This window comes from Pleurodeles waltl, chromosome 3_1 (assembly GCF_031143425.1).
Source record: "Pleurodeles waltl isolate 20211129_DDA chromosome 3_1, aPleWal1.hap1.20221129, whole genome shotgun sequence".
In the NCBI taxonomy this organism is placed as follows: Eukaryota; Metazoa; Chordata; class Amphibia; order Caudata; family Salamandridae; genus Pleurodeles; species Pleurodeles waltl.
The window spans coordinates 1,432,426,943-1,432,451,705 of NC_090440.1; the positions used below are offsets into that span (position 1 = coordinate 1,432,426,943).

Genomic DNA, 24,763 nt, shown 5'->3' on the forward strand with positions numbered 1-24,763 from the left:
CTCTTCCACTTTTGGGCAACTTTACTATTTTTGGCGATATTAATGATGGCAATAGTGTTGGTGATGATGGTGGTGACAATGGTGCTGGTGGTAGGTTGTGGTGGCAGTGTGGTAATGGTTATTGTAATGGTGTTGGTTGTAATGGTGGTGGTAAAGCTGATATAAGTAAAGGTGAACTCACACTGAATTCAAGAGAAAAAATATTGTAAAAATGCCTATTGCACTAAAACTAATACAAAACAGGTTTGGTTTCTGCATGCAATGCATTTACCAGATAAAAACATTAAATGTAGTATGACTGAATGCATATGTAAAATAATCCATCGTTCCTTGAAATGCAAGAACTATAGAAGACAGAAAATCAACCAAACAGCCAACAGTATTCTGTGAGGGTAATAGCCCTCTGAGTGGACCCGATGCCCATTCTACGTATATTTAAAACAAAATGGTAACAATACGTCTTACAGACAAACTGTACTGAGAAGCAGTACTAAAAATGACCTCAACTTCCAGTGACCTCATTCCCACCACCTTCACGAGTACCAACAGTTAACCACAATCTTGTATTTCTTTAAGGGAGCAAAATTGCTAGAAATAGAGATCAACATATAGAGCCAGAAACTGGAACCAGCCTTTGCATTGCTGTGTTGCTTTTTTATTGACTAGTTTTTGAATTCAAAGCGATGACTGATACAATAAAAGCATGAATTTGCAAACCAAGTTATCTATAGACATGACAACAATAGAGTATGAGCACTATTGCATAGGATTTTAATGTCCTATTATTTCACTCATCTATATGGAATATGCATATTGTGCATTGCTGAATGATGGTTGACATCTTTGTTTTCTTCTGATCAGACAGCATTAGGCAAGTGCCACCCATTTGATTTCAGCAAACTCTGTAAAAAAAGCGGTTTTGTGTTAGTTTTCATCCTGGTTCTCAGCCTCGTTCTTGACCTGGATTTCACTGTTCAGGAAGGAGCTGATCTTCTCACGCACTTCTTTTTCCAGCACTTGCATCTGGTCCTGGACACCAACAGTGTATGGCCCCAGTTTTTGTTTCAGCTCCTCAGCTTTCTGTACGATCATTTTGTTGATGTTTTCGCCAGCTGGGGCGATTGACTGGCTAAATTCCTCGATCTTCTTGTTCATCTGAGTGTTAAACTCCTCTATGTATGGTGCCACATTCTGACGGGCATCGGCCACATTCCCATTTAGTTTCTCTTTGATCTGGTCAGCCGAGGAGAGGAGTTGCTGCCTCAGGTCTTCGGCATTCTCTGAGATTTTGGTTCTTAGCATCTCTGCGTTCTTCCTCATCTGGAAAGCCATTAACTCGATCTGTTGGTTTAGTTTTTCCTGGACATCCTGGGGATAAAGGGCCAGGTTCTTGTGCAGCTCCTCAACGTTCTGTTCAATCTTTAGTTTGAGCTCATCTGTGTAAGGGCTCAACTTCTCTTTCACCTGTTCCACTTTATCATTGATTGTCTGATGAAGCTCCAAGGCATATGGAGTAAGAGCTGTCTGGACGCTGCCCACATTTTCTTGGATCTTGGCCTGAAGCTTTTGGACAATCGGTGTGAGCTGCTGGCGAAGTTCCTCAGCATTCTCCTGGACACTAGTGCGGAACTGCTCAGTGTAAGGATTAAGCTTCAGCTGCAACTCCTCAATATTCTTGGCGAGCTGCTTGTGGACATCATCAGCAAAGGGAGCGACCTTCAGGCGGAGCTCCTCCAGCTGCTGTTGGATCTGCTCTACAAGCTTTTCAGAGTCCTGAGTCAGCTGCGCATGGAGATTGGTGGCAAATGGAACAAGCTTGCTCTGAAGATCTCCAGCATAGAGGTTGACCTCCTGAAGGTTGCCTTGGATGAGGGTGCTATTTGAGAAAAAATATATATTCAGTTTGGATCCTGGTGTATGAATTTAAACCATGCTTTGCAACACACATTTTTGAAAGGATTATTAAAAAGTGGGATATAAAATTTAGTATTATTTAAGAGGATTTACAGCCTAATTCACTGTTTGGTGGATGGGCACTCCATCACAAATGTGAAAGATATCCCGTTTTTTTTTATTACAAGCGCCTTAGGATATAATGCACTTGTGCAGGGCAGATAGGATATCTATCACGTTTGTGATGGAGTATCCAATTGCCAAACTCTAATCCAGCCCTTGTGATTTTTTTCAGTCTTTTCATTATTTAAATTAGTGGATGAGGCTAGAGAAAACGTTTCTTCTTTAGGAGGGACATACGCAGAGCCTTTACAACCTGGCCTCCACAAAGTTCAAACTACCCATGGCCCCAGAGAAATGACCTACTATGAACCAAAGCTCTTGGAAATATCCTAATCATTTCTGCATACCAACACTACAGCTGAACTATGGCACCATGGAACTCCAAAAGACCTATGACTATGACCCCATCAGAGCCCACATAATTGTACCTTCCTGCAAAATACAACCCATCAGCACCCACTGAATGAATCACTTACAGACCTACATCATATTGGAGCCTACTGAACTAAGCTCGGGTAGAACTATATCCCACCAAAACCCACAGAACGAATGTATTATAGAATTAAACACCTTCAGTTAGCTCGTGGAGTATAGAATTAAACTCCCTCAGTTAGCTCATGGAGCCCTTTATTTTAAAAAAGTGAAATGAATGCATGAAGATAAATCAAATGCAACCCAAAACCCTGTCGCCACTTTAGTACTTCTGCAGCACCAATAACATAAGCACCTGTTCTGTAAAAATATGAGTGTAAAAACCGCAAGCTCCTCAGATCCAATAGTGATCCACAGTGGGGCTGGCTTACACCACATGGGCATTATTTGCTCTAAATTTGGGACTAAGGTATGAAGAACAGTTTTACAAATGAACCTATCCGAAGCTCTACGGCCCTCTTTACCAAAAAATTTTAAGATTATGTCAAACAATATTTTACTTGCCAGTTAGAAGCCCATACCAGACACTTTCTCTCATCTTGGCGATCCCTACCAAAACCCATCACCATAAAACAGGGTAATGGACCACCACATAGTAATACTCGTCTGAGAAGGTTCCAAAGGTCAATACCATATGTGATACTGGCAGTATTAGTGACTGCAGTGACAATTATGATATATTGATGCAACTTGGTGGAGAGATATCTGCAACAGGGCTGCAGGGATGATACATAATGATTGGACTTGGTGGATCATATGTAACAATGAGGCTTTGCAAAGGAATATCAAACTATAGGATTTCAGGTATGCATATCTCAAAATCAATTTGAGAAGGGATATTAAACATTTATAGTTGGTAGAAGGATACCCAATGATGTAGGCTGTGGATAGATATCTAACTGCCTAGTTTGGCGGACAGATAGTCGAGCAATCCAGGTTGGTGGAAGGATAACTAAACAGTGATGGTTAACTGAGGGACACCTATCAGTATGAGCTGGCAGAGGAATAGACAACTAAGTGATTGGAGGGTGTGATATCTAATTATGTGGGTTGGTGAATATCTTACCATGTTGTTTGCTCGAGGAATACAGGATGGGCTATAGGGGACTTAGTAGAGTGATGACTAACAGGAATGGTAATAGAATATCATAGTCAGAATATCATTGGATGTAGGTATTGTGCCTTAAATATTGTTTACAAAAATATGATCCATTAGTGTTAATAATAGAAAATCCACACCCATTGGGACAATTGTTTTTTTAAACGATGTTTAGGATAGGATATTTGTTTTAGACAATATTCTTTGCTATGAAACTTTGACATACATCCACCTAACAGAATGAGCAGGCAGGAGGTTAGTTAACTTTGTGAGTTGGTGGCGTGATATCTAGATCTGTGATATCGCAAAAAGGACATTTAACTGTGTCGGTTGGCTGAACTATTTCTAGCTACATATCTGGCAGATGGATTTATATAGCCACATGGTGTAATGGACAAATATCTGACAATGGGGGTTGGTAGAGGGAAACCTAACAGTCTGGTCTGACAGAAGGATATCTACCTATGAGAGGTGTTGCAGGGATATCATACTATATTAGATGGAAGTGGAATATCTAGCTATGTGGGCTGGTGGAGTGAAATCCAGGAATGGATTGTGAGAATGGATAACCAGAAAAGGGACTTGCCAAATGGCTACCCAAGAGGCGTATAACACAAGCCCCTTCAGGACAGCAGGGGCCCGCCCTCTGGGATGTATGTACTTCTGTGAGGTATGGAAGCCTAAGGGACCCCACCATATCTTTCAGGGGTGGTCCATTATTTTAGGTTACACCAATATCCAATAGTGGGTCTAACACAATAATCCCCTAGCCTTGTCATCTGCCCACGCTTACTTGAGCTGCTTGCTGATTTCAGACTGTTGAATCTGTTCCATAGTCTCCTTTGCATTGCTGGTCAGCTGGGTAAAGTAGTCCCAAAAAGCATCTGCCACCTGATCTGTGCTCATGCGTGCCTGAGACCCTGTGGACAAAGTAAAGAAAAATGCAATTCAATTATTAAATTCAATTAAAAAAGAAAAACATTTATAAATATTTGTTCTTGGGTACTATAGAAGGTAGGTGAGCTAGTGAGGTTGCAAACCTGACTATCCGAGTGAATTATCATCGAGTAAGAGAGCCCCGGCCGGGGTTGAACATCTGAGAGTGTAACTAAGACTAGAGTCGGTGGGCACAGAAAAACTGTGGTGCCCAAACTGAGAATTGTGAGCTCCAGAGAACTCTACAGATAGTCATACCATTGCAGGGTCCCCCAGCCTTAGCACCATCTGGTCAGTCCCTGAACATTAAAGCCAAGTCATTCTTATATTAAGTCTGCAGTGTGCCGATATCAGTACAAAGGACACTGCACTTGCAAGTGTCTGGGTAAGTTCAATATGTATGGATCCTGGAGCCCACAATTCAGGAGCACACCGAAGCAAGTCTAAACAACAATGCAGTCTCAAAGTTTCTCTCCCCACATTCCAGAACACCCGGACATTCTAGATTCAGATTCCACATGCTAACATACCCTTAAAGGTACACTGCTACTTACATCTCTACAAAGTCTACTATCAATCAGTATGTAAAAGTGGTAATCACGTTCTCTTTAATAACACACGGGGGGCAGGGGAAAATGGATTTGGAACTTAAACATATTTTCAAATTAATGTTAGCTTTAAAAGACTACTCATTCAAAATAATATATATATATATATATATATATATATATATATATAGAGAGAGAGAGAGAGAGAGAGAGATATTTATATATATATTTATATATATATATATATATAGTGAACAGCAATAGGCTTACTCTTTTGTGAGTGTGTGTTTGTAGTAGCCTGTTCCCTCTACATTTCTATAAACCTCTCCCATGTTGTAATAAGTATTCCCATTTTTCTAGCCACTCCAGCTTTTGCCTCTCAGATTTACTACTGTAAAGTAAGGTTATGATGGTGGAAATCTCTGCACAGGAGAGACGGGAGAGGCGGAGGTGTCTGCCCGTTGGTTAATAAATAACATTTTGCAGTACACGCAAAGAACTGCTGTAGTTCTATTTTACGAGCTACCAAATACGATTTATGAATAGGCATCACGATGTTCTTTGAGGTCCCTGCTGGAATTTTATAAGTCATGAGAATAAGAGCTTCCAATAAAGTGCCTTATATGTATAGAATTGAGAAATGTTGCCGGTGAAAGTTATCTACCTGTCTCGCATCTTCCATTCAAAGTTATCTTCTATGACTTTCAGTAAATGCCCCTCTAAACAAAAAATGTATAATTCGCCCTTTAGATTAAAAACAACTGGTGGACAGTCAGCTCTACACCAGGAAGGGGCAGATTTATGAAAAGTGGCACTGCACCTAGTGCAGAACCACTTTTCTTGCATCCCTTAGTGCACCCCTTACGCCACCATGTGTGCGCCGTATTTAAAGATGGTGCACCATGGCGGTAGTTAGGGGTACTAGCATCAGAATTTTTTACGCTAGTCTGTCGCTTTGCAGGATTAGCATAAAAAATGTTGATGCAAATCCTGCAAAGCAATCAGAGGCCCATCAAAATCAATAGAAGCCTCCTTTTAATGCCGGCTCTGAGCAGGCGGCTAAAGGTGCCGAAAAAATGGCCAAAGGTAACCTCTTGGACTTTCTTGCGCCATTTTTTTGCCCCCTCCCCCCAACGGATGAATGCCCTCTTTGTATACATTGTCCTGGAGCAGGCATAATGCAGTGCACAGGGTTATAAAGTGGCGCAATTCATTCTTTGCGCCACTTTGTAAAAATATGGCACAGCGTTTTTGGCCTTCTAACGCCACATAGCATTAAAAAAAAATGCTAATGTGGTGTTTTACACCACCCGACGTTAGGAAGACAGTGAAAAGCGAAAAGGATACATAAAGCCACCCTTGGTTCTGCTATTTGCCAACTGCAGTCGGCTGGTAGTGTCTGAGATACAGGGATGGTTGCACGTTGTTAAGTCGAAGTCAATAAAATCAGTCTTCACAAACGGCAATTCTATAATATCGACTACCACTGTATTATGAAAGTAAACATATTATATAGGGAAGTATAGATTAACTTTTTCTAATTCCACCATCTACTTACGACAATACTGCACAAGCCAACATCATAGAGTGGTTATATATGCAAGTTGATATTAACACTTAAATGCAGCAACTGTGCACAAGGGGAAACATCCTGAACAACTAGGTCTAAACCACTACTTGCCTGAACCACTACTGCTAAACAACTAAAAAGTCTCTACAACTAAGTACTGAACAACTACTGTCTGAACAACTACTGTGTCTGAATAACAATTGCCTGAACAACTAATTTTAAGGTAAGGTTTTCCTTTTGGTTTTTATGGTTTATTAGTTGTTTAGAATATATATATATATTAGTTGTTCAGGCAATTGTTATTCAGACACAGTAGTTGTTCAGTACTTAGTTGTAGAGACTTTTTAGTTGTTTAGCAGTAGTGGTTTAGGCTATAGTTGTTTAGGACCTAGTTGTTCTGTCACATATTCGTGCACAAGTATGGCTTCCCAAGGCTGCAGCTCGCTCAATTACACATAACCGAAGAACCTGGACATTATTGAAACAAAAGTGCAAATACCTGTAATGGCCAAAACAGCCAGGGTGACGGTTACAGCTTTTAGAAACATCCTGGGGCGCAAAGAGGTGTTCACCTGGAAACTGCAAAAAAACATGAATTAGAGACCATCTGAGCAAGGAAATGTTGAGCAGCTGTAGCCTATCTTGGTTCACTGTCTCCTTTGTCCTGAAGAAGTCCTTTACGTGACAATAGACACTAGTCAAACATCTCAAATGTAGACAGAAACAGTACATCTTCAGTACAGACCAACAGACCCATGAACTCTTGGGGTAAACAGAACTTTTAAAGTGTTAGTCAATTTTGGGAGCCCCTATAGGCACTGCTAGAGATGGCCACTTTACCCATGGGCTTTATTCTCTAGTACCCAACCCAGATCCACAAGTACAGTACATAGACCTATTGCTTAAACTGCTTTTTTATCACATAGTCTAGAGGGATCCACGTCACTCTAGGTCTCCCCATGAAAAGCCATGCTTCACTTTGTTGGCCTAGGCCCTGCGAAAACTTCTGACATGCCTAGGGATGTCCCTTCACCAGCCCATTCACTGCCCCCCCTCCCCCACACACACCTTAATGTAATTGCCCCTCCAAAGAACCATTCCTCTTCCGCAGTGTCTTGCCTGCACCTTCTCTCACCTAAGGGACTCTCTCTCAGGAGCTTCCAAATCTTTCCAGAGTTTCTGACTTCCAGTGTACTTCTGTTGAGTGTTCCTTCAGGGCTGTGGTGTGGTCTCTTTACCACCGAGTTCCTCTCGCAAGCCCTCCCCCCTTTCCTTGTCTGGTCTCTTTATACAGGGGCTCTCTCAGGTTCATTGGTGCACCAGGTGCAGTGGCACCCATGGCCCCAGAGTTCCAAGGGGCCCATTGAACCCTGTAAGTATGTGTATTCTAGTATCCGAACAGCACTCGTAGGGGGCATTTTCCTGGCTTGCACAAGGGTATATGGCATCCTTGCTATGCAACTGCTCAGGTTCACACTCACTGCAAAGTCCCTTCCTCTAGGGTAATCCTAAAAGACCTGTCACTTCATACCAATGTCTTCCCAGGAGCCCTTCACTTATAGCTTCACCTTCCAGGGCCTGCTTTCTCATATTTCCTCTACATTGCAGGATCTTGTCTCACAGATGGCCTCTCTTATGACCCCCAACCCTCCGTCTGTAGTATTCCTGACCTCAAGGTTCCCTTCTCTCAGGTGTTCTCTTTTCTCACCTCTGCTGGTCGTGCAGCTCCCTTCTTTCACCTGATGCTCACAGCGGGCTCTTCTTGTATTTATACAGCAGGACCTGGCCTCTCCAGCAGCAGGAGAGGGCGGGGCGATGGTGACGCTAAAGTCCGAGCTGGACTTTAGCTGCTTCCACCGTGGCACCTGTCATCGGGGCTTATCTCCTGGCAGGTACTTGCACTCTGGCCTGGAGCTGTGTGTGTGTGTCCACTGAGAGCTCTGACACCCGTGGGCAGCTGTTCGGGGCTTTTGGGAAGGGGTCAGAGGATGGAGAAGGTGTCAATATCTTGGCCCTCAGCAGGGATTAGGGTTTAGCCATATTCCGCTGTTTACAACCGCTTACAACGTTTTGGTACTCCACGTTATGCCTTATGTTTTTAGCTTTTAAGAGAATATTATACTTTCATTTTACTGTACTGTGTCTGTTTGTATTGCCTCACGTCCTGTTTATTAATATCACTTAATCCGCCTTATTCCGAAACATGCGAAGAGAACTGCGCACACTTGAGGAGCGCTTGAACATGTTGGACCTGCCGGGGTCTTTCTGTGCCGAATTTGCACTATGGCGAATTGGGGGTGCCTCATTCTCCCCCACGCACAGACCTCTGCTTGCCCCATGAGAGGCGTGGTCCCCGGTCTAATGCTGGTGCTTTCTTTGCACTTTGTGACTTGTGCGCCTGTTACCTCTGTGCTGGGTAAAGCAAACCACGAGACCGGACCGCAAATGAACATAAACAAATCTGGGGGCTAGTCACACCTGACATGAGCATGGCATGACTACTCACACCTGGCAAGGCTCAAACAGACCTCACGCCTGGATTGGGGCCTAGTGACAGCTACGTACACTTAATATGGTACAGACTGAGAACTACTCACACCTAACATGGACAGAGTAACAACTACTCACGCCTGACATTATTCAAACAGAACTCACACCTGACATGGGGCAGAGTGGCAGCTACTCACACCTGGTATGGTACAGATTAAGAACTACTCACACCTAGCATGGACAGAGTGACAACTACTCACGCCTGACATTATTCAAACAGAACTCACACCTGACATGGGGCAGAGTGACAGCTACTCACACCTGATATGGTACAGATTGAGAACTATTCACACCTAACATGAGCAGAGTGACAACTACTCACCTCACACCTGACATGGTTGAAACTGAACTCACACCTGAAATGGGCAGAGTGACAGCAACTCATACCTCATATGGTACATACTGAGAGCTACTAATACCTGACATGAGCCTGACACAATTAGTCACACCTGACATGATCCACGATGTTAACTACCCACGCCTGACATAGGGAAGCCCGAGAACTACGCACGCCTGACTTTGGGCAGAGCAAGGACTACTCACACCTGCCATGGGATAGACCGAGAGGTCTGTGTTTAATGGTGGAGCATTGCTCTCAGCTGCAGCAGCAAACACACGAGTTCCAAAGTCACACCCCAGACCTTCTACCCCCATCAATGCAACCTTGCATCAATGTAATCTCATTTTAGAGTTGGCGGAGAGCTTTGGCTCTGGGAGAAGTGCTTGACTGGATGTGTTCAGAATTCTATGCAAAGATGGTAAGTACCCAAATGAGCAGCCATGTTATCCTTACACTACCTGCAACATCTATTAGCTGCGAAGCCCTAGCCACCTCTTATTCCATGCCTCCAAACCTCAAGTGGTGCATCCAACTATTCCCATGCCAGTCAAACAAGCACCCTTTCAGCCCTACTCCCAAACGGCGCCTGGAAGCACAGTGATATCGGAGCACTCTGCAACCCTGTCAGGGTCGTGAAGTGCTATAAAACTGATACATATGAAGCAACTACTTATGAAAAAATATAGTCATTACTGTAGGCCATACAATAGCCATGTAAAGCACCTTCTAGAAATTCATATAAAGGAACTCATTGCTTCCATTTGTATGTTATCCAGTCCCTTTTTAGGTCTCGCCTAACAGCACGCACATGCTGTTGCTGCGAGGGGTATTAGATACAGTAAATAGCTTGGAGACCCTCGATTACTTACCATTTGCCACTTTTTAAGGATACAGTAATCCTCAATGGGGATCCAGTGTAAGGTGATTAGAAGTGAAGTCTCTCATATTCAAAACAACCTTCTTCTGAGATCCATCTCCACTGCTGCATTTTGAAGAACCCTCAGCTAGTGGAAGGCAGGGGCATAACTTAGTAAGATTTGGTGTGTGAGCTTCAGATTTTCCAACAATAGCACAAACATATAGGCCCTCATTCCGAGTCTGGCGGTTCTAGGACCGCCAGATTCATGGAGGCAGTAGGACCTCCGCCTGTGCGGCGATCTGACAGACACATTATGACCGTGGCAAAAGCACCAAGGTCTGACCCCTGGCACTGCCACTTTTTTGCTGGCCAACGGCCTGGTGGTGCTGTGTCCATCAGCTTTTGCATGGCCGTTCCACCGCCATGCAAAGGCTGGCAGAGACGGGGTGCCGGGGACGCTATGGGGGCCCCTGCACTGCTCATGCACTTGTCATGGGCAGTGCAAGGTCCCCCATGGGCAGTCCCATTGTGCTTTTCACTGCCTGATGCACCGCAACATTACAGCCTGTTCGATTACGACCTGGTGTCACTGTTGTGGGTAGTTTCCTGCTGGGCAATATTATTATATATATATATATATATATATATATATATGTATATATATATATATATATATATATATATATATAAACTCCTAATAGGGCCAGAGGCGGAAGACCGAACTGTTGGTCTTCTGATCTAACAAGAGTTTGACGGGCGGCCTTACCTCACCCGTCAAACTTGTAATGAGGCCCATAATGTTAAAATACATTATACGACAAGCAGGGCACATGAGTCAGGCTAAAGGAGCAGTAGAAAGGGAGACAAATGCGGATTAGTAGGAGTCTTAAGTGAAAGAAAAACAATATTTTGCAAAATAACCAATATTTTTGAAGATTTCAAAGCAGAGAGGGAGAAAGTGTGTATGCGTCTTTGCTTCTGTTTATGTAAAAATAAATCCTATTGAAATCCAACAGATATCTCACCATACCCGACAAAAAGCACCTGTACCCAACTATTTAATAGAAAATACATTTATTAGGAGGTGTAACACCCCAAAAACCCCTCCTGAAGCTACGCCTCTGGTCGAAGGCCTAAACGCAGGTCCACTAGAATTATGTGGCAGGGGTGTGGTATTGTTATATTGTAAATATTATTTTCCTTTTATTTCTTCAAGAATGAGTTTCCAACCTGGCCTTCCTTGCTCTATTACCACAGATGCATCAGAGAAAGGATTAGGTTGTGTATTGAAACAATCCAATAATAGCAAGACTAACACTATTGCTTTTGCTTCAAGCAGCTTACGTGGGGCAAAGTGTAAGTATTCAACGATAGAGAAGGAGGCTTTGGCCATCTTCTGGGCCATAAGAAAATGTAAACAATTTTTGTGGGGAACTAAGTTTGAAGTTTGCACAGATCATAAACCTCTTCGTGAAATGTTTTAGAAAAAGGGGTTAGATAATGTCTCAAGTCGCATTTGTAAATGGATAATTGGCTTACAGGACTACCATTTTAATGTGAAGTATGTACCCGGATGTGAGAACAAAGCTGCAGACTGTTTATCCAGACTGAAGGTAGCAGAGTTTGGTGATTGTGATATTATTGATTCTTGGTAGGTGGATGAGGAGGTTAAAGTTTGTGCGGTCACGAGTGGATGTATTACTGAGGAGGAGTGGAAACAAGAAGTGGATAATGATATTGATTTGTCATGTATCAGGGACTTACTTTCTGCTGGAAGGTCCCCGGGTCACGAATTGTCTATTCAGGATGGTATGGTTTGAAGGGGGTGTAGATTGATCCCTCCAAACAAATTGCGTGAGCGCATTATGGACCTTGCTCACAATGGACATCATGGCATTTGCAAAACCAAAGAAAGGCTAAGGGGGTATAATGGTGGCCGGGCAGGGATTTGGCAATTGAAAGGAAAGTACGAGATTGCTTGGAATGCAATGTAGCTGACAAGTCGTTAAAAATTAGAACACAACCTATGGTGTTAAAGGAAGTCCCTAGTGAAGTGTGGGAATCTGTTTCAATTGACATTTTGGGCCCGATAAGTCATAGAACTCATTCAAAATACGTGGTGGTTCTCATGGATGAATTATCTAGATGGCCTGAAATTATGATTTACCCTGAGGTGTCTTCTTTGACAGTGGTGGGATTTCTGACGGATGTGTTTGGCAGAGAGGGTAATCCCAGATGCATTTTGACCGATAATGGTGTTCAATTCACGTCCAAGTTTATGTGTGAGTTTTTGAGGAAAAGAGGCATTGCACAAAAAAAATGTGCTTTATATCATCCAGAAACCAATGGCATGGTGGAACACTTCAACAGGACGTTAAAGGAAACCATACAGTTGGCCTTATCAATTGGGGTGTGATTGGGAGACTATAATCAAAAGTAAGGTTGAAGAATATAGGTTTACACCTCACTCAAGTACAGGTCAATCTCCATTTGTCATTTTTTAAAAACGCATTCCTCACACAGTAATAGATCCTCCATGGGTCAAAGATTATACTAAAGAACCATTCAACTATGTTGAACAGAGAGATTCTGCTGTGAAGAAACATTTGAGTTGTCAGAAGAAAAGAAAGCAGGTGTATGATGTGAGGAAATCTGTGAAGGAGACGCAAGTTGGGCTGGGTGATTCTGTCAAGTTGCTAGGGAAAACATGTAGTGGACAGTCTCATTTCAGTCAAATTTTTAAAGTTATTAAAATATTTAAAGGAGCTGTTAAATTGGATGATGGACGTATCTAGAATCTCAATAGGATTGTTAGGATTAAATAGAATATATATTGTTTAAAAGGGGAAGATGGTGTGGTATTGTTATATTGTAAATATTATTTTCCTTTTATTTCTTTTGTTGTTGCCCCCCTTTCTCCTTCCCCTCCCTTCCCTTCTTCCTTATGTGTTGTGGTATCTTCCAACTACCCCTGCTCCAGCAATTGTACTAGCTGGAATGTGTTGAGGATTCTAGGCGGTTGGAGAGGTAGCTGGAAGCAGGAGTGGCTGGAGTTTCATGTGTTCCCTCATTCTTGAAGAAATAAAAGAAGATTTTGCTGCCATACTTTCTGCTATCTGCCTCCATTATCTCACAAGGGGATATCCAAATTATGTGGCAAGGTTGACTAAAATATGAGTCAAAAAAGGCAAATTATGTGGCTTAATGCAGCATTTTGTGATAGTATTTCCTTATTAGTTTGTGATGTTTGTACATGTTAACACTATCTGGGCAAAAGTTTAAACTCATTAGTAATAGTTTGACACAAACACAGCAGCAAACAACAGAAAAGTGACCAGTGTGAGGGGACTTCTACTGCTCTGCAACACGTGCGTTCATGTTTGTTAATAACTTTTGGTCCATTTGAAGTAGAGACAATTTTGTTAAAATCTGTAGATTAAGCAGCAGATTATGAATTATTTTGCAAATCCATAGTCAGGCGGAAAAGCAGCAGCTGCAAAATTTCATAATTCCACTGGCCATGACTGTAAAGAATGTTTTCTGTGTAGTCTAAAGTAGAGAGGTGGAAGAACTTCAGAGGAAAGAAGATGCTGTTCTGGACCCTATGACGACAAATTTAGATAGGCGTGCAAGCATCTGTAATCCCAGGTGAAATATATAGGGGCATATTTTTGAGCCCCTAGCACCACCAGAGCATCACTTTTTGTGATGCTCCGGTGGCGCAATGCCCTCTGCGTATTTACAAGGTGGCGTTATGCCACTTTTTATCGCTTAGCGGCAACTTGTAAATACGGCCCCTTCACACGCAGCCTTTTCCGTGGAAGGGGCGTGCAATTGGTGTTGCAGTATGCGTGCCACAGCAATACCCATTGCATTGTGATGCTGACTCAGATTTACGAGTTTTCGTAAACAAGAGGCAGTGATAAAATCTAACGCCACCCAAGGAGTAGCGTTAGCAAGGCGCAACGAGGAGGAATACTTTTATTCCTCCTTGTTTTTTGCTTTTTCTATGTGTGCTGCATTCTGCAGCACACATAGAAAGAGCAAAATGTCAGAAATTATTGTTTATGTGCGGAAGGTGTCCCTTCCTGCACATAAACAATCATTTGAAAATGATGCCTTGGCTCTTCTGTGTCTGCTCCATTCTGCAACACACACAGAAATGCCAAATCGTCATTGGTGACTGTTTATGTGCGGGAAGGTGTCCCTTCCTGTACATAAACAACCAAACCCCTCAATGCAGACAGTCTTGCACTATGGTGCAAGGATGCCTGTGTTGGCGCTATTCAGCTCAATTTAACGCCAGCGCAGGGGGAAACGCAGGGGTGCGCCATATTTCAATAAATATGGCGCATCCCTGCTTTTCTAAAGTGACACAGTGCGGCAGGGCCAATTTTAGCGCAGCACCACTTTGTGCCACTTTTCAGTAATTCTGGTCCGTAGCACACAAATAAAACTTGCATATTTCTGGATAATTGGGTTTTCTGTATTTTGCATATTTTTTGTTTTTTCACACATAGTTTTTCATGTAATTTTTTGTCCAGGAAAGAGTGATTCGAGCAGAAAAGTCTTGTGGCCCCTGTGAAACTGTATTTGTGCCATGGTGCCATAGTGGAATGTGCTGCGTGAGCAATGTTTCCCTTATTACATTAGAAACTGTAAGGAAAATACATTCATCAGGTATATTGTGTGATGGTTGTACCGTAAGGTATACTTCGCTTACAGATTTTAATCAGAGGACCGCCAATGCGCATTTGCCTATACACAGATAGGGGGCTTATCTACGAGCTCCTTGTGCTGCTGGTGCATCACTTTTTCCCATATAAAAAGTGACGCAAAGGCGGTGCAAGAGGCTTGTGAATAAATCCAATAATATTTTTTAATTTGCCTTTACTTCGCTTACAAAATTATGCACTGTCAACCAGACCTAATCATAGAATCTTAACTCGGCTAAAAACATCAACTTAATTCTCTGGAAAGGATCTAATGTGAGCAGCTGGATGAGAAACGTGCTGAGAACAGTTGAAAACAGAGAAGCAAATCTTGCAGCTTGGGGGGCTCTGGGTTGGTGGCAGAGTACTCATCTATCTCAGAGAAGAAATCAAAGAGGGTTTTGTAATGCTCTGGCGAGTAATTAGTTCTTTGCAAGAAGTTTTGCACCGCCTTGTCTGTGATACATAGTACCGCACAGACACTTGGGGGCACATTTATAAAATTGTGACACAGGGCAGCAAGTCACCTTGCTGTGCTGTGTCACAGGAAAAGGGCAGGAATACGCCGTATTTAAGGCAATACTGTGCATTCCAGCCCTTTCCCGTGCACTGGCGCACAATAAGCTGCGTAGCGCCTACTGGTGTGCAAGGGTACCTGCCTTGCATGCAGGATTGTTTTTGTGCAGGAAAGGACACCTCTCTGCACAAAAACAATCCCAAGAAGCTTTTTCCTCTTTCTATGTGTGCTGCATAACACATAGAAAGAGCAAATTATGAGGAGAACTACAAATATTTCTCCTCGCTACACCTCTCCCAGGGAGGCGTATTTTTTTGGGACATTCCCAGGTTTATCAGTTCTGGTGAATCTGGAAATGCATCAAAAACCAGTGTAGTGGCGTGGGCACACCCACGCAAATGCCCATGGAACGCCTCCCATAGCCCAGCTGGGCAACATAGTGATTTGTGCCGCGTTGCTCTACTCCAGATTTATGGCACCACTCAGGCCACGCAAAGTGACCTTGCATGACTTCATAAATCTGACTTAAGGTTTGCGTTATGCATGTACCATGTTGCATAAATATGGCCCTTTGTGCTCTAGATTTCTGAACAAATACTTTGTTTACATCCAGAGGCTGATTGATAAACAGAAAATTGAAATAGGTTTTGGCTATTTTGCGTGCTCTATGGCTTGTCCATAGTCTTTTTTTTACATATTCTCTGCTCCCAGGGAAGTACTGCAATTTTGTAAATTGGTGTGGACCATACAAAGTCTACCATCCTGGTTCAAAGGTTGAGACCAGTGGATGGTGAAGCTTCAATTTCACCCACCAAGTCAGGAAACTTCACCGCTTGTGAAAGCAATTGAAGCAGCCAGATTTCACCCGAGCCCAGGGTTAGCCTTCATAGAAAGTCAGCTGTGACTATTTCCTACCGCCGATGCCCCACCAATGAAGGGCGGGTTATCTTGCTTCAAGAAATTATGTCTGGATTCCGTATAAAACATCCAAAAGTATCGGTGCTGGAAGAGGAAGGAGACTCTCTAAGAAAGGGCTGGAAGAAGGATGTCGTACATAAATGCATGAATGGTTTCCCGCCCCCTTGAAGGCGTGCTACAGCTACCAATTCCTATTTTAATTTTTTGTTAAGCTTGGGAATTTAAAAAAGGGAAATGTAAAGTTTATAATCAGCTGGCATTACAGCTTCATACATCCTTAGGGGCATGAAACCGAAATGGCGTATGGTTTAAACCACCTGGCCTCTGCTGGGGTGGACAACAGATGATCTGAGTAAAATTATGACAGGGGATATGAGATGCATTTCTCTCACATGGGGCTGAATTTGGACAATAATTCTAAAGCTAACACACACTGAAGAGTGGAATCGTTGGGCTAAGCTACACAGGCAGCCTCTTTGAAAGCTGTCTTTCCTGTAGCTGCAACATTGGAGATGGGCAGAAGGAGATTTGACCATATGTACCCAGCACTTACTGAACTCCAACGACCTCCTCTACCAAACACCCGCATCTGCCTTCCTCATTTTCAAAGCTCTAAAAAAAAAAACTGCCATCATGTGAAAAACAAAGTTTTATTTTCAGGCCAACTAGGACACCTTAGCAGCACTAACATTCTCCCATTGTAATCTGTCTGTTGCAACCAAACCTCCACCTTATCCCGCCCCTTTCCCTGTTTTGCTCCAAGAATCTGGAATGACATCTTGTTAAATGTCAGACTCAGCCTAACTTTCACATATTTGCAAAAACAGCCTGGAAAATCAGCTACTTTGAAGCTGCTGATCACATCCTAATGGATTCAATAGACTTATGAACTCTCTTTTAGTCTGAGTCGTAATTACCATCTGTGACTGCATGTGGCTTCTTTTAACATCAGAGCCTATCGACTTGCGAATTTGTATTGCCCGCTACCTTTAATTTACCTCTACTCTCCCACAGTGCTAAATGTAGCTACCTTTTGCAGACTCCCGGGCTACTGTAATTATTAAAATATTGATTAATTATTCATCTTTGTTTTTTATGTAAAGCGCTCTAACTTCCTCCTGGATCACATCCTCTATGGAAAATCCATATAATTTAAAGTATCTAAAAAATTGTATGTTGAGAAGATGATTCGCAGGAAAGAGATGATTTTTCTGTGAATGGCCTGAACAACAAGGATCTTGTTGCGAGTGGGTGTGTCTTACTCCAGGCTTACTACGGAATGTCCAGAAGTAACTCCTACCTACTTCTGGAAAGAAACTCATCCATTTGGTCAAGGAGCCTGGAAACACATGTTTTGTTGGAATGATTAAAGATAGAAAAGGGAGATAGCCTACTCTGGCATAACACAGTATACAGAACCAATACTGCAATGGAGAGGAAACCTCCCAGATTCTGGATCCAGTAGCCACTACTGAACCGGAACCTAGGTCAAGGACAACTCCAGTACATACTCCTAGTGTAATATTTCAACACAGATGCTCCAGATCAGATGTCTGAAAGGCGGGAGGAAACTTGTATCCCCTCTCCAGTTCACAGCTCTCCTTCTTGAACATTAGGAAATTCCCTTTGTTCGTATTGTGTCCTGGTGGGAGCAGTTCAAATGGAACACCCACTACAGATGCGCATGCGACCTCATCAGGAAAAACATGAAGAGCGCCAGTCACTTTGCATAGTGACAGGATGTAAATGGTGATTTAAATTTGTTTTTAACTTTTTTCAAGCTCTGTATCTATATGTTGTTTGCTGGAATATGTGTGGAAATGCCAGGTTTATGTGTGATTACAATAGCCATTACCATTGCAGCGAGATGCAGGTTAAATGTAAAAGTTTGCAGTAAGCACAAAACACATACAGCTATTTAAACATGATTGTATTTTTTGACCTGCATCTCTACAGCGATCAAACAAACCCACTGCCCTGAGATGCATAGGTTTGTATGTAAATAAAATAATCATAAGAAATGTTATAGTGTGGAATGCAAATGTAATTATTTTAATGCACCTAATCAAAATTATGTATTACTACTCAGTGTGTCTAGCATAAAGGTTGAGATCAAACATGCAGGTTATATGCTGCAGTTTTGTACAAGCACATAACGCACACAGCTATTTAACAGGATTGGGATTTTTTGACCTATGGTTTACACTGTATGTCTGCAGCAAACTCGCAAACCCAGTGCGCTATCATGCATACACAGCAAATCTCACCTTCACGTTACACCCAATCCCTATGCAGGCACATTAATCTACTACACCATATGATGATGGTTCAAACCTGTGACAGAGATTTCTACAGCAGATGTATTGGCCATCAAATCTACCTACCCAGAGTTGTGCCCTGTGACTCGCTGGATACATATATATCTGTCCAAATGGGCCTTATGTACCAATGCAATTGTAACATCTCAATCAAGCCAGGGCAGCGTTACTGTTTTTTTTTTTCTTTGTTGCCGATTTTTTATAGAATTGCGTATGTACTGTCAGACCGTCTGTTCACTTTCACTGACTGCTGAAACTCAGGACACTGTACGTGATCATGGGCATGCCCCCCTGTAACCCTGTCCTGCATGACTCTGCCCCTTTTCTGTCGGAAGTGCATAATTGCTGTTTCTAGCATCACACACTGCTGAATATAGTAGCGTTGAAAAGTATATTGACACTGAATTGGCAAGAAATCGCCAGACACTGTTCAACACACTCCATGGGTGCAAACGAGTGAATTAAATGAAGGAGGCAAGCACACACGATCTGTGAAATGATTGTGCACCCTCCAGGTAAAATAGCATTAATGGCATAGTTTGCCCCTGATAAAAAGATAATGGTCGCCTTTTTCTTACAGTATGGCGAAACCTACTAGTGTTGCCCTAAAGCTACCGCAGTACCTCACTTTATGGTAGCACGTGCCGTTCACACGCATAGACCAGGAAACAAAGGTGCTCAGTAGGGAAGAGAAAATAAAGATGGCTCTTTCTGTCAGGCGAATGGGGACTGGATGTACCCAGAGTCCATCTCTTGTCAGTCTCATTCCAATGTATTAAAAAACATAACCGGCACGTTTCCAGCGCCCTCGGACCGTTGAGGGACGTTAGGGTGACATAGAGCACTATGCAAATATTCACCATGACATCCTTTCCGACCTTGCTCTTTCCGGGCTTGAAAAGCGCCCTGCCTCCTAAGAAGAACATTAATATTGGAATAAATGTTCTCACGAATGTGAAAACAAATCCCAGAATGTGTCGACATCATGAGCACACGTGTTCTGACAAACAAACTCTCGGCTCAAAGTCCACTGCGACGCGTGGCCCTCCAGCGAGAAGGTGACGCAGCACCCCGGGGTGCCAAAGTCTAGGTCTGCTGAAGGGCAGGAGCGAGGGAAACAAATGAGGTGGAAGGGAGATAAATGAGGTGGAAGGGAGATAACACAGGCGTCATTTCTCGACCTCTTGAGCTGTGTTATTGGAGGTCAGCATCCAACAACTGCCAGCGCCCCATGGTCCATATTTATACTTTTTGCTGCAAACTGTCCAAACACAGTTTTGCGGCAAAAAGTATAGCGCCGGCTTGCGTCATTTCAAAGGACCAGCCAGGCATCAAATTTATGGAATGCCGCAAGCCGGCGCTCAGGGTGGGCTCGCGTCAGAAAAAATTACATTAGCCGGATAGGGATCACGGTACGGGTAAATGACTCTAGGCTGGTTAGAGGCAAAAAAAAATCCATTAACCAGCCAAGTGGCATTTCTTGATGCAAAACCATCCATGCCACATGACTCCTGTCTTATAAAAGACAGGAGCCGTGCTCACCACCCCAATGGCCAGCACACAGGACAAGGGTCCCCTGAGCATGGCCACTGCACCCAGTGCCGTGCAGGTGGGCCCATTTCAGGGCCCTCAATGGCACTTCCATTTCTTTTGAAAATGTTTACCTATACTTACTCTACTCACCTGGGATCCCCATCCTCTGGTGTCCATCTGGTGTGGTTGGGGACGTTCCTGGGGCTTCCTGTGGGCACCTGTGGGCCCATTCCGTGGTGTTTAACCATGAAAATGGGTACAGAGGTCCCCTAACGCCTGGTCTGACACAGAAGTTAAATAAAGGTGCAAAGCAAGCTCCTCCCACCCGTGCGTCATTTTGGCACAGGGGATAATTATGGGGTTAGGGGGTTAGCATCATTTTTTAGATGGGAACAGCTACCTTGCATCTCATTGACTCAAGGTAGGTGGACGCATCCAAAAAATGCTGCTAATTCCAATATTTTGACGCTAGACATGTCTAGCGTAAAAATATAAATATGCAGTTAGGTTTGCGCTGAATTTACATAAAAAAATGATGCAAATTAAGCCCAGACATAGTATAAATATGCCCTCCAATTCCTCACCTGCGGCTCCCTCTGCTCCTTCAGTACAAAACCCAATGCACAGCTCTACCACAGCACCTCATCCCAGCCCTGCAGCACCCTCTTGTAGACGAGAATAATAACTCAAATATAGATTTGCCATGGCACCCAAAGATTCATCGAAAGCCTCTGTTGGAGTTCAAACCTTGGACTCTCGCACATATCAGATCTCCTATTGGGCCTGAACTTGAACGTGCAGCAAGTGTTGTCCTAGTAGCAAGCCAGGGCCCAGTCACAGCTCTTCCAGTGCAACTCGACCTTGATTTGAGGCTGTCCCAGCTAGCACTGATACTACACAGAAAGGGTTGATGCGTCCATTGAGGGTTGAAAGTGTTCAAGTGCAGAGTCAATAAGGCTTTCGACTCCCCGCCCCCTGCATTCTCCATATCCTTCCCGTGTGCCCCCACTAAGTCCTATATTTAAGGGAAAATGACAGAGTGCGAAGCTGTGCCAAAATTGCTGGTGGCACTAGGGACTCTTAAATATGCTCCTAAGTACCTACGAGTAGAGTGGTCAACTGTCTTGCTTTTGGCAGGTTTGTCCTGTAGTCGAGTTTCCTATTCTACTACCTGCGTAGGGGGTGCTGCAAAATTCCCATTCACACTCTTTCAGCTCTTTATAGGCTGCAAAAGTGGTGCCTATCTGGGGCTGGTAGGAGAAGCTTCAGCACTGGGGGGGTCCTGCACAATGAAACTTTAGGAGCATCTTCTGCTATAGAGATGCAAACACAGCCACCAGCCATTAAAGAGCTCTGCAAGTGTGAATGAAAACCATACTGGGGTCTGATGCTGGGAACATGCCCTTGGTGTTTATTTCTTCAGTCCTACTGCAAAGTGCTCTCACATACTGGCAAGTTAGCAAACAGAGAATGATTTGCTCAGGATCAAACAGCTCTTAAAGTAGGAAACCCGAGACTGCAGCTCAGTCCTACATGCTTCAAAAATAGTACACTCACCACTGCACTGCATTTAGCTGAATATATCATGAAACTGGGCCCTAATCTCTGTATTATCCAGTAAAAAAAATGTTTAACTGCACACTTAGTAGCAGGTTTTATAAGTGGTCCCGATCTAGCCAAAATGGGAAAGGAGTGGACGTGGTGGGCATGTTTTTTGCATACAGAGTGTTTGCTCCAGGAACCATAAACGTGGGTTGAGGACTCTAATTGACTTACATGCTTTGAGATGGTCTAAACGCAATAGTGAAATATATTGAGAAAATATTGAGGGCACTTCTAAGCTAATTTATTGTGGTTCTGAACTAACTAAACCATGCATGTTTTATATCTAGACTGCTGCTGTCATAGAGGTATCCCCAGGGGAGTAGCTTGGCCAGTATGAATGGGGGCTTCACATTTCCCAACAATCACGCTGGGCTATCTTGTTAAAACACGTTATATAAGAAGCAGGACATGAAGTGGGCTTAAGGGTCAGTTGAAAGAGAACGCATTGCGAATTTTTAGGGGTACTTAAAGAGAAACATTTTCAAAGTAATCAATAGTTTTTTAAGGCCTTCAAAACATAGAGGAGAGAGAGAGTGTGTCCTTTTGTCAGTGTGGGCATGTAAAAATCCCAGGTGAAATCCGGCAGACAAATTATATCACCTGTCTAAAGCACTTGTACTCAATTATCTATTACAAAATACGTTTTTAGGGGGGTGTAGTACCCCAATGCACCCCCAATCCCCCTGGAGCTAAGCCACTGGCTATCTCATGGAAGAACCGCTAAACGTGGAGCCTTCTTCTTCAACGTAGAGAACAATCCATACCTGGATACGTGTAAACGTGGGATTGTGTCAGCAGTATCAAAAAAGAAACAGGAAAACATGGGAACATGTTCTTAGCACTCCAGCTTTCCCTCCCCTATATAAGAGGGAAGGATGTATCTATATTACAAAATGGAGATGATATAGCCTATTTTGGTTTTAACACCAATAGGACTGCAAAAGGCCTTGACTTCTTTGGAAGAAAATAATCAAATTTAGAAATGTATAAATGATTCTAAAACTAATGGCCTTGTGATCGGCTGGAATTTTAAAAAAAATAAAGTTCTTGGCACTTAGGAGGACACAAAGGTAGGCCCTTTGATGTTCCATAATTACTTAGGATTGTGTTTCTTGAAGGTAGGTAACATAGCGGTCATTTCACTCACTAAGGGATAACTGTACTAAGGGGCATATTTATACTCTGTTTGCGCCGAATGTGCGTCAAAAATTTTGACGCACAATCAGCGCAAATCCTGCCCCATATTTATACTTTGACGTCCGACCCCGCGGGCGTCAAAGTTCCACCATGTGCGCCATTTTTTAGAAGGGGGAACCAGCCTTGCGTTAATTATATGCAAGGTAGGCGTTCCCTTCTAAAAAATGACTCTAAGGCCTGTGCGCCTTATTTATACTGTGACGTCATTTTGACGCACAGGAGGGGGCAGGCCTTAAAAAATGGCGCCCAGCCTGATGGGTGCCGTTTTTTAATGCCTGGGTCAGGGCAGGCGTTAAGGGACCTGTGGGCTCAGAAGGAGCCCAGAGGTGCCCTCCCATGCCCCCAGGGACACCCGCTGCCACCCTTACCCACCCCAGGAGGACACCCACGGATGGAGGGACCCATCCCAGGGAAGTTGAGGTAAGTTGGGGTAAGTATTTTTTTACGTTTTCTTTTTGTGGCATAGGGGGGCCTGATTTGGGCCCCTCTACATGCCACTATGCCCAATGGCCATGCACAGGGGACATAAGTCCACTGGGCATGGCCATTGGGCAAGGGGGCATGACTCCTGTCTTTGCTAAGACAGGAGTCATGTCAATGGAGGTTGGGCGTCAAAAAAAATGGCGCAAATCGGGTTGAGGCAAGAATTTTGCCTCAGACCTGACTTGCCCCATTTTTTGGCGCCCAAGCCCCATTTTCCCATATGCTGGCGCTGCCTGGTGTGAGTCATTTTTTTTGACGCACACCAGTCCACAGCGCCGGCTAACGTCATTCAATAAATAAGGTGCCCGCATGGCACTTTGGAATGGAGTTAGCTGGCGGTAACATTTTTGACGCACAACTGCGTTGGCGCAGTTGTGCGTCAAAAAGTATAAATATGGGCCTAAGGCTTTTTGTGGTCGTAATGGTCCGAATTAAAAAAGCATCTCATTTGCGACTGCAACATGGCTTTTCTTGAGTGTACTAAACCTAAATTGAGATTCAGTAACATGTTACCGAATAGAATTTGGGTTTGTGCCTGTATACCGAATATTGAGAAGGGACTTCTGCAGGGTGTTCCTTCCAAATAACAATTCGAAATGAGAAGTATTCATGTTATGCGACTGAAATCCGGTCACACAACTATATTTTACCGACTACTGAAAGGTAATAGTAAACCATTCTCAAAAGGAGAAAGGGTCCCAAGGGAGCCCTTCTCGTTTGTGAATGTTGACAAAAAACTTTTTATACAGTACTTCGTGGTCCTATGTGCCACTGCCTAATGTTAAAAAATGTCTGATAAACTTTTTGTTTTTAGGTCGAGAGAGCAAGCGCTCTGATGTGTAGTAATCTATCTGTGGGGTTTTAACCACACCCACAGCATGCCCATCACTATCACTGGTTTATGGGCTTGCCTTTCAAAAACCATTTGTTATCATTGGTAAATGATTTATGTTTGTCCCTGCTTGGGGAAGTTTTGTTGCCACCTTGGCCATCGACCCAGTTATATGGATAATTTCACTTTTGCCGATACTCTTGAGTGCGAGCGACCTTTTTTTTCTTTTGGTGTCTCTCCTTCGCTCTCACGCTCCTGGTGGCTTTGATGCTTTGAATTGGCTGGCTTATGTCAACTG

The 24,763-nt window shown here is 43.3% G+C and overlaps 1 protein-coding gene across 1 annotated transcript; it reads right to left on the reverse strand.

The window, feature by feature from the left end:
- Positions 1–639: 639 nt before the first annotated feature.
- Positions 640–8,360, reverse strand: APOA4 (apolipoprotein A4). Its single transcript, XM_069224961.1, has 4 exons — positions 8,310–8,360; positions 7,101–7,180; positions 4,341–4,467; positions 640–1,876 (listed from the first exon to the last, which is right to left on the reverse strand). Exons 2-4 carry the CDS (start codon positions 7,147–7,149, stop codon positions 925–927), a joined length of 1,128 nt encoding a protein of 375 aa, XP_069081062.1. The 5' UTR covers positions 7,150–7,180; positions 8,310–8,360; the 3' UTR covers positions 640–924.
- Positions 8,361–24,763: the final 16,403 nt, after the last annotated feature.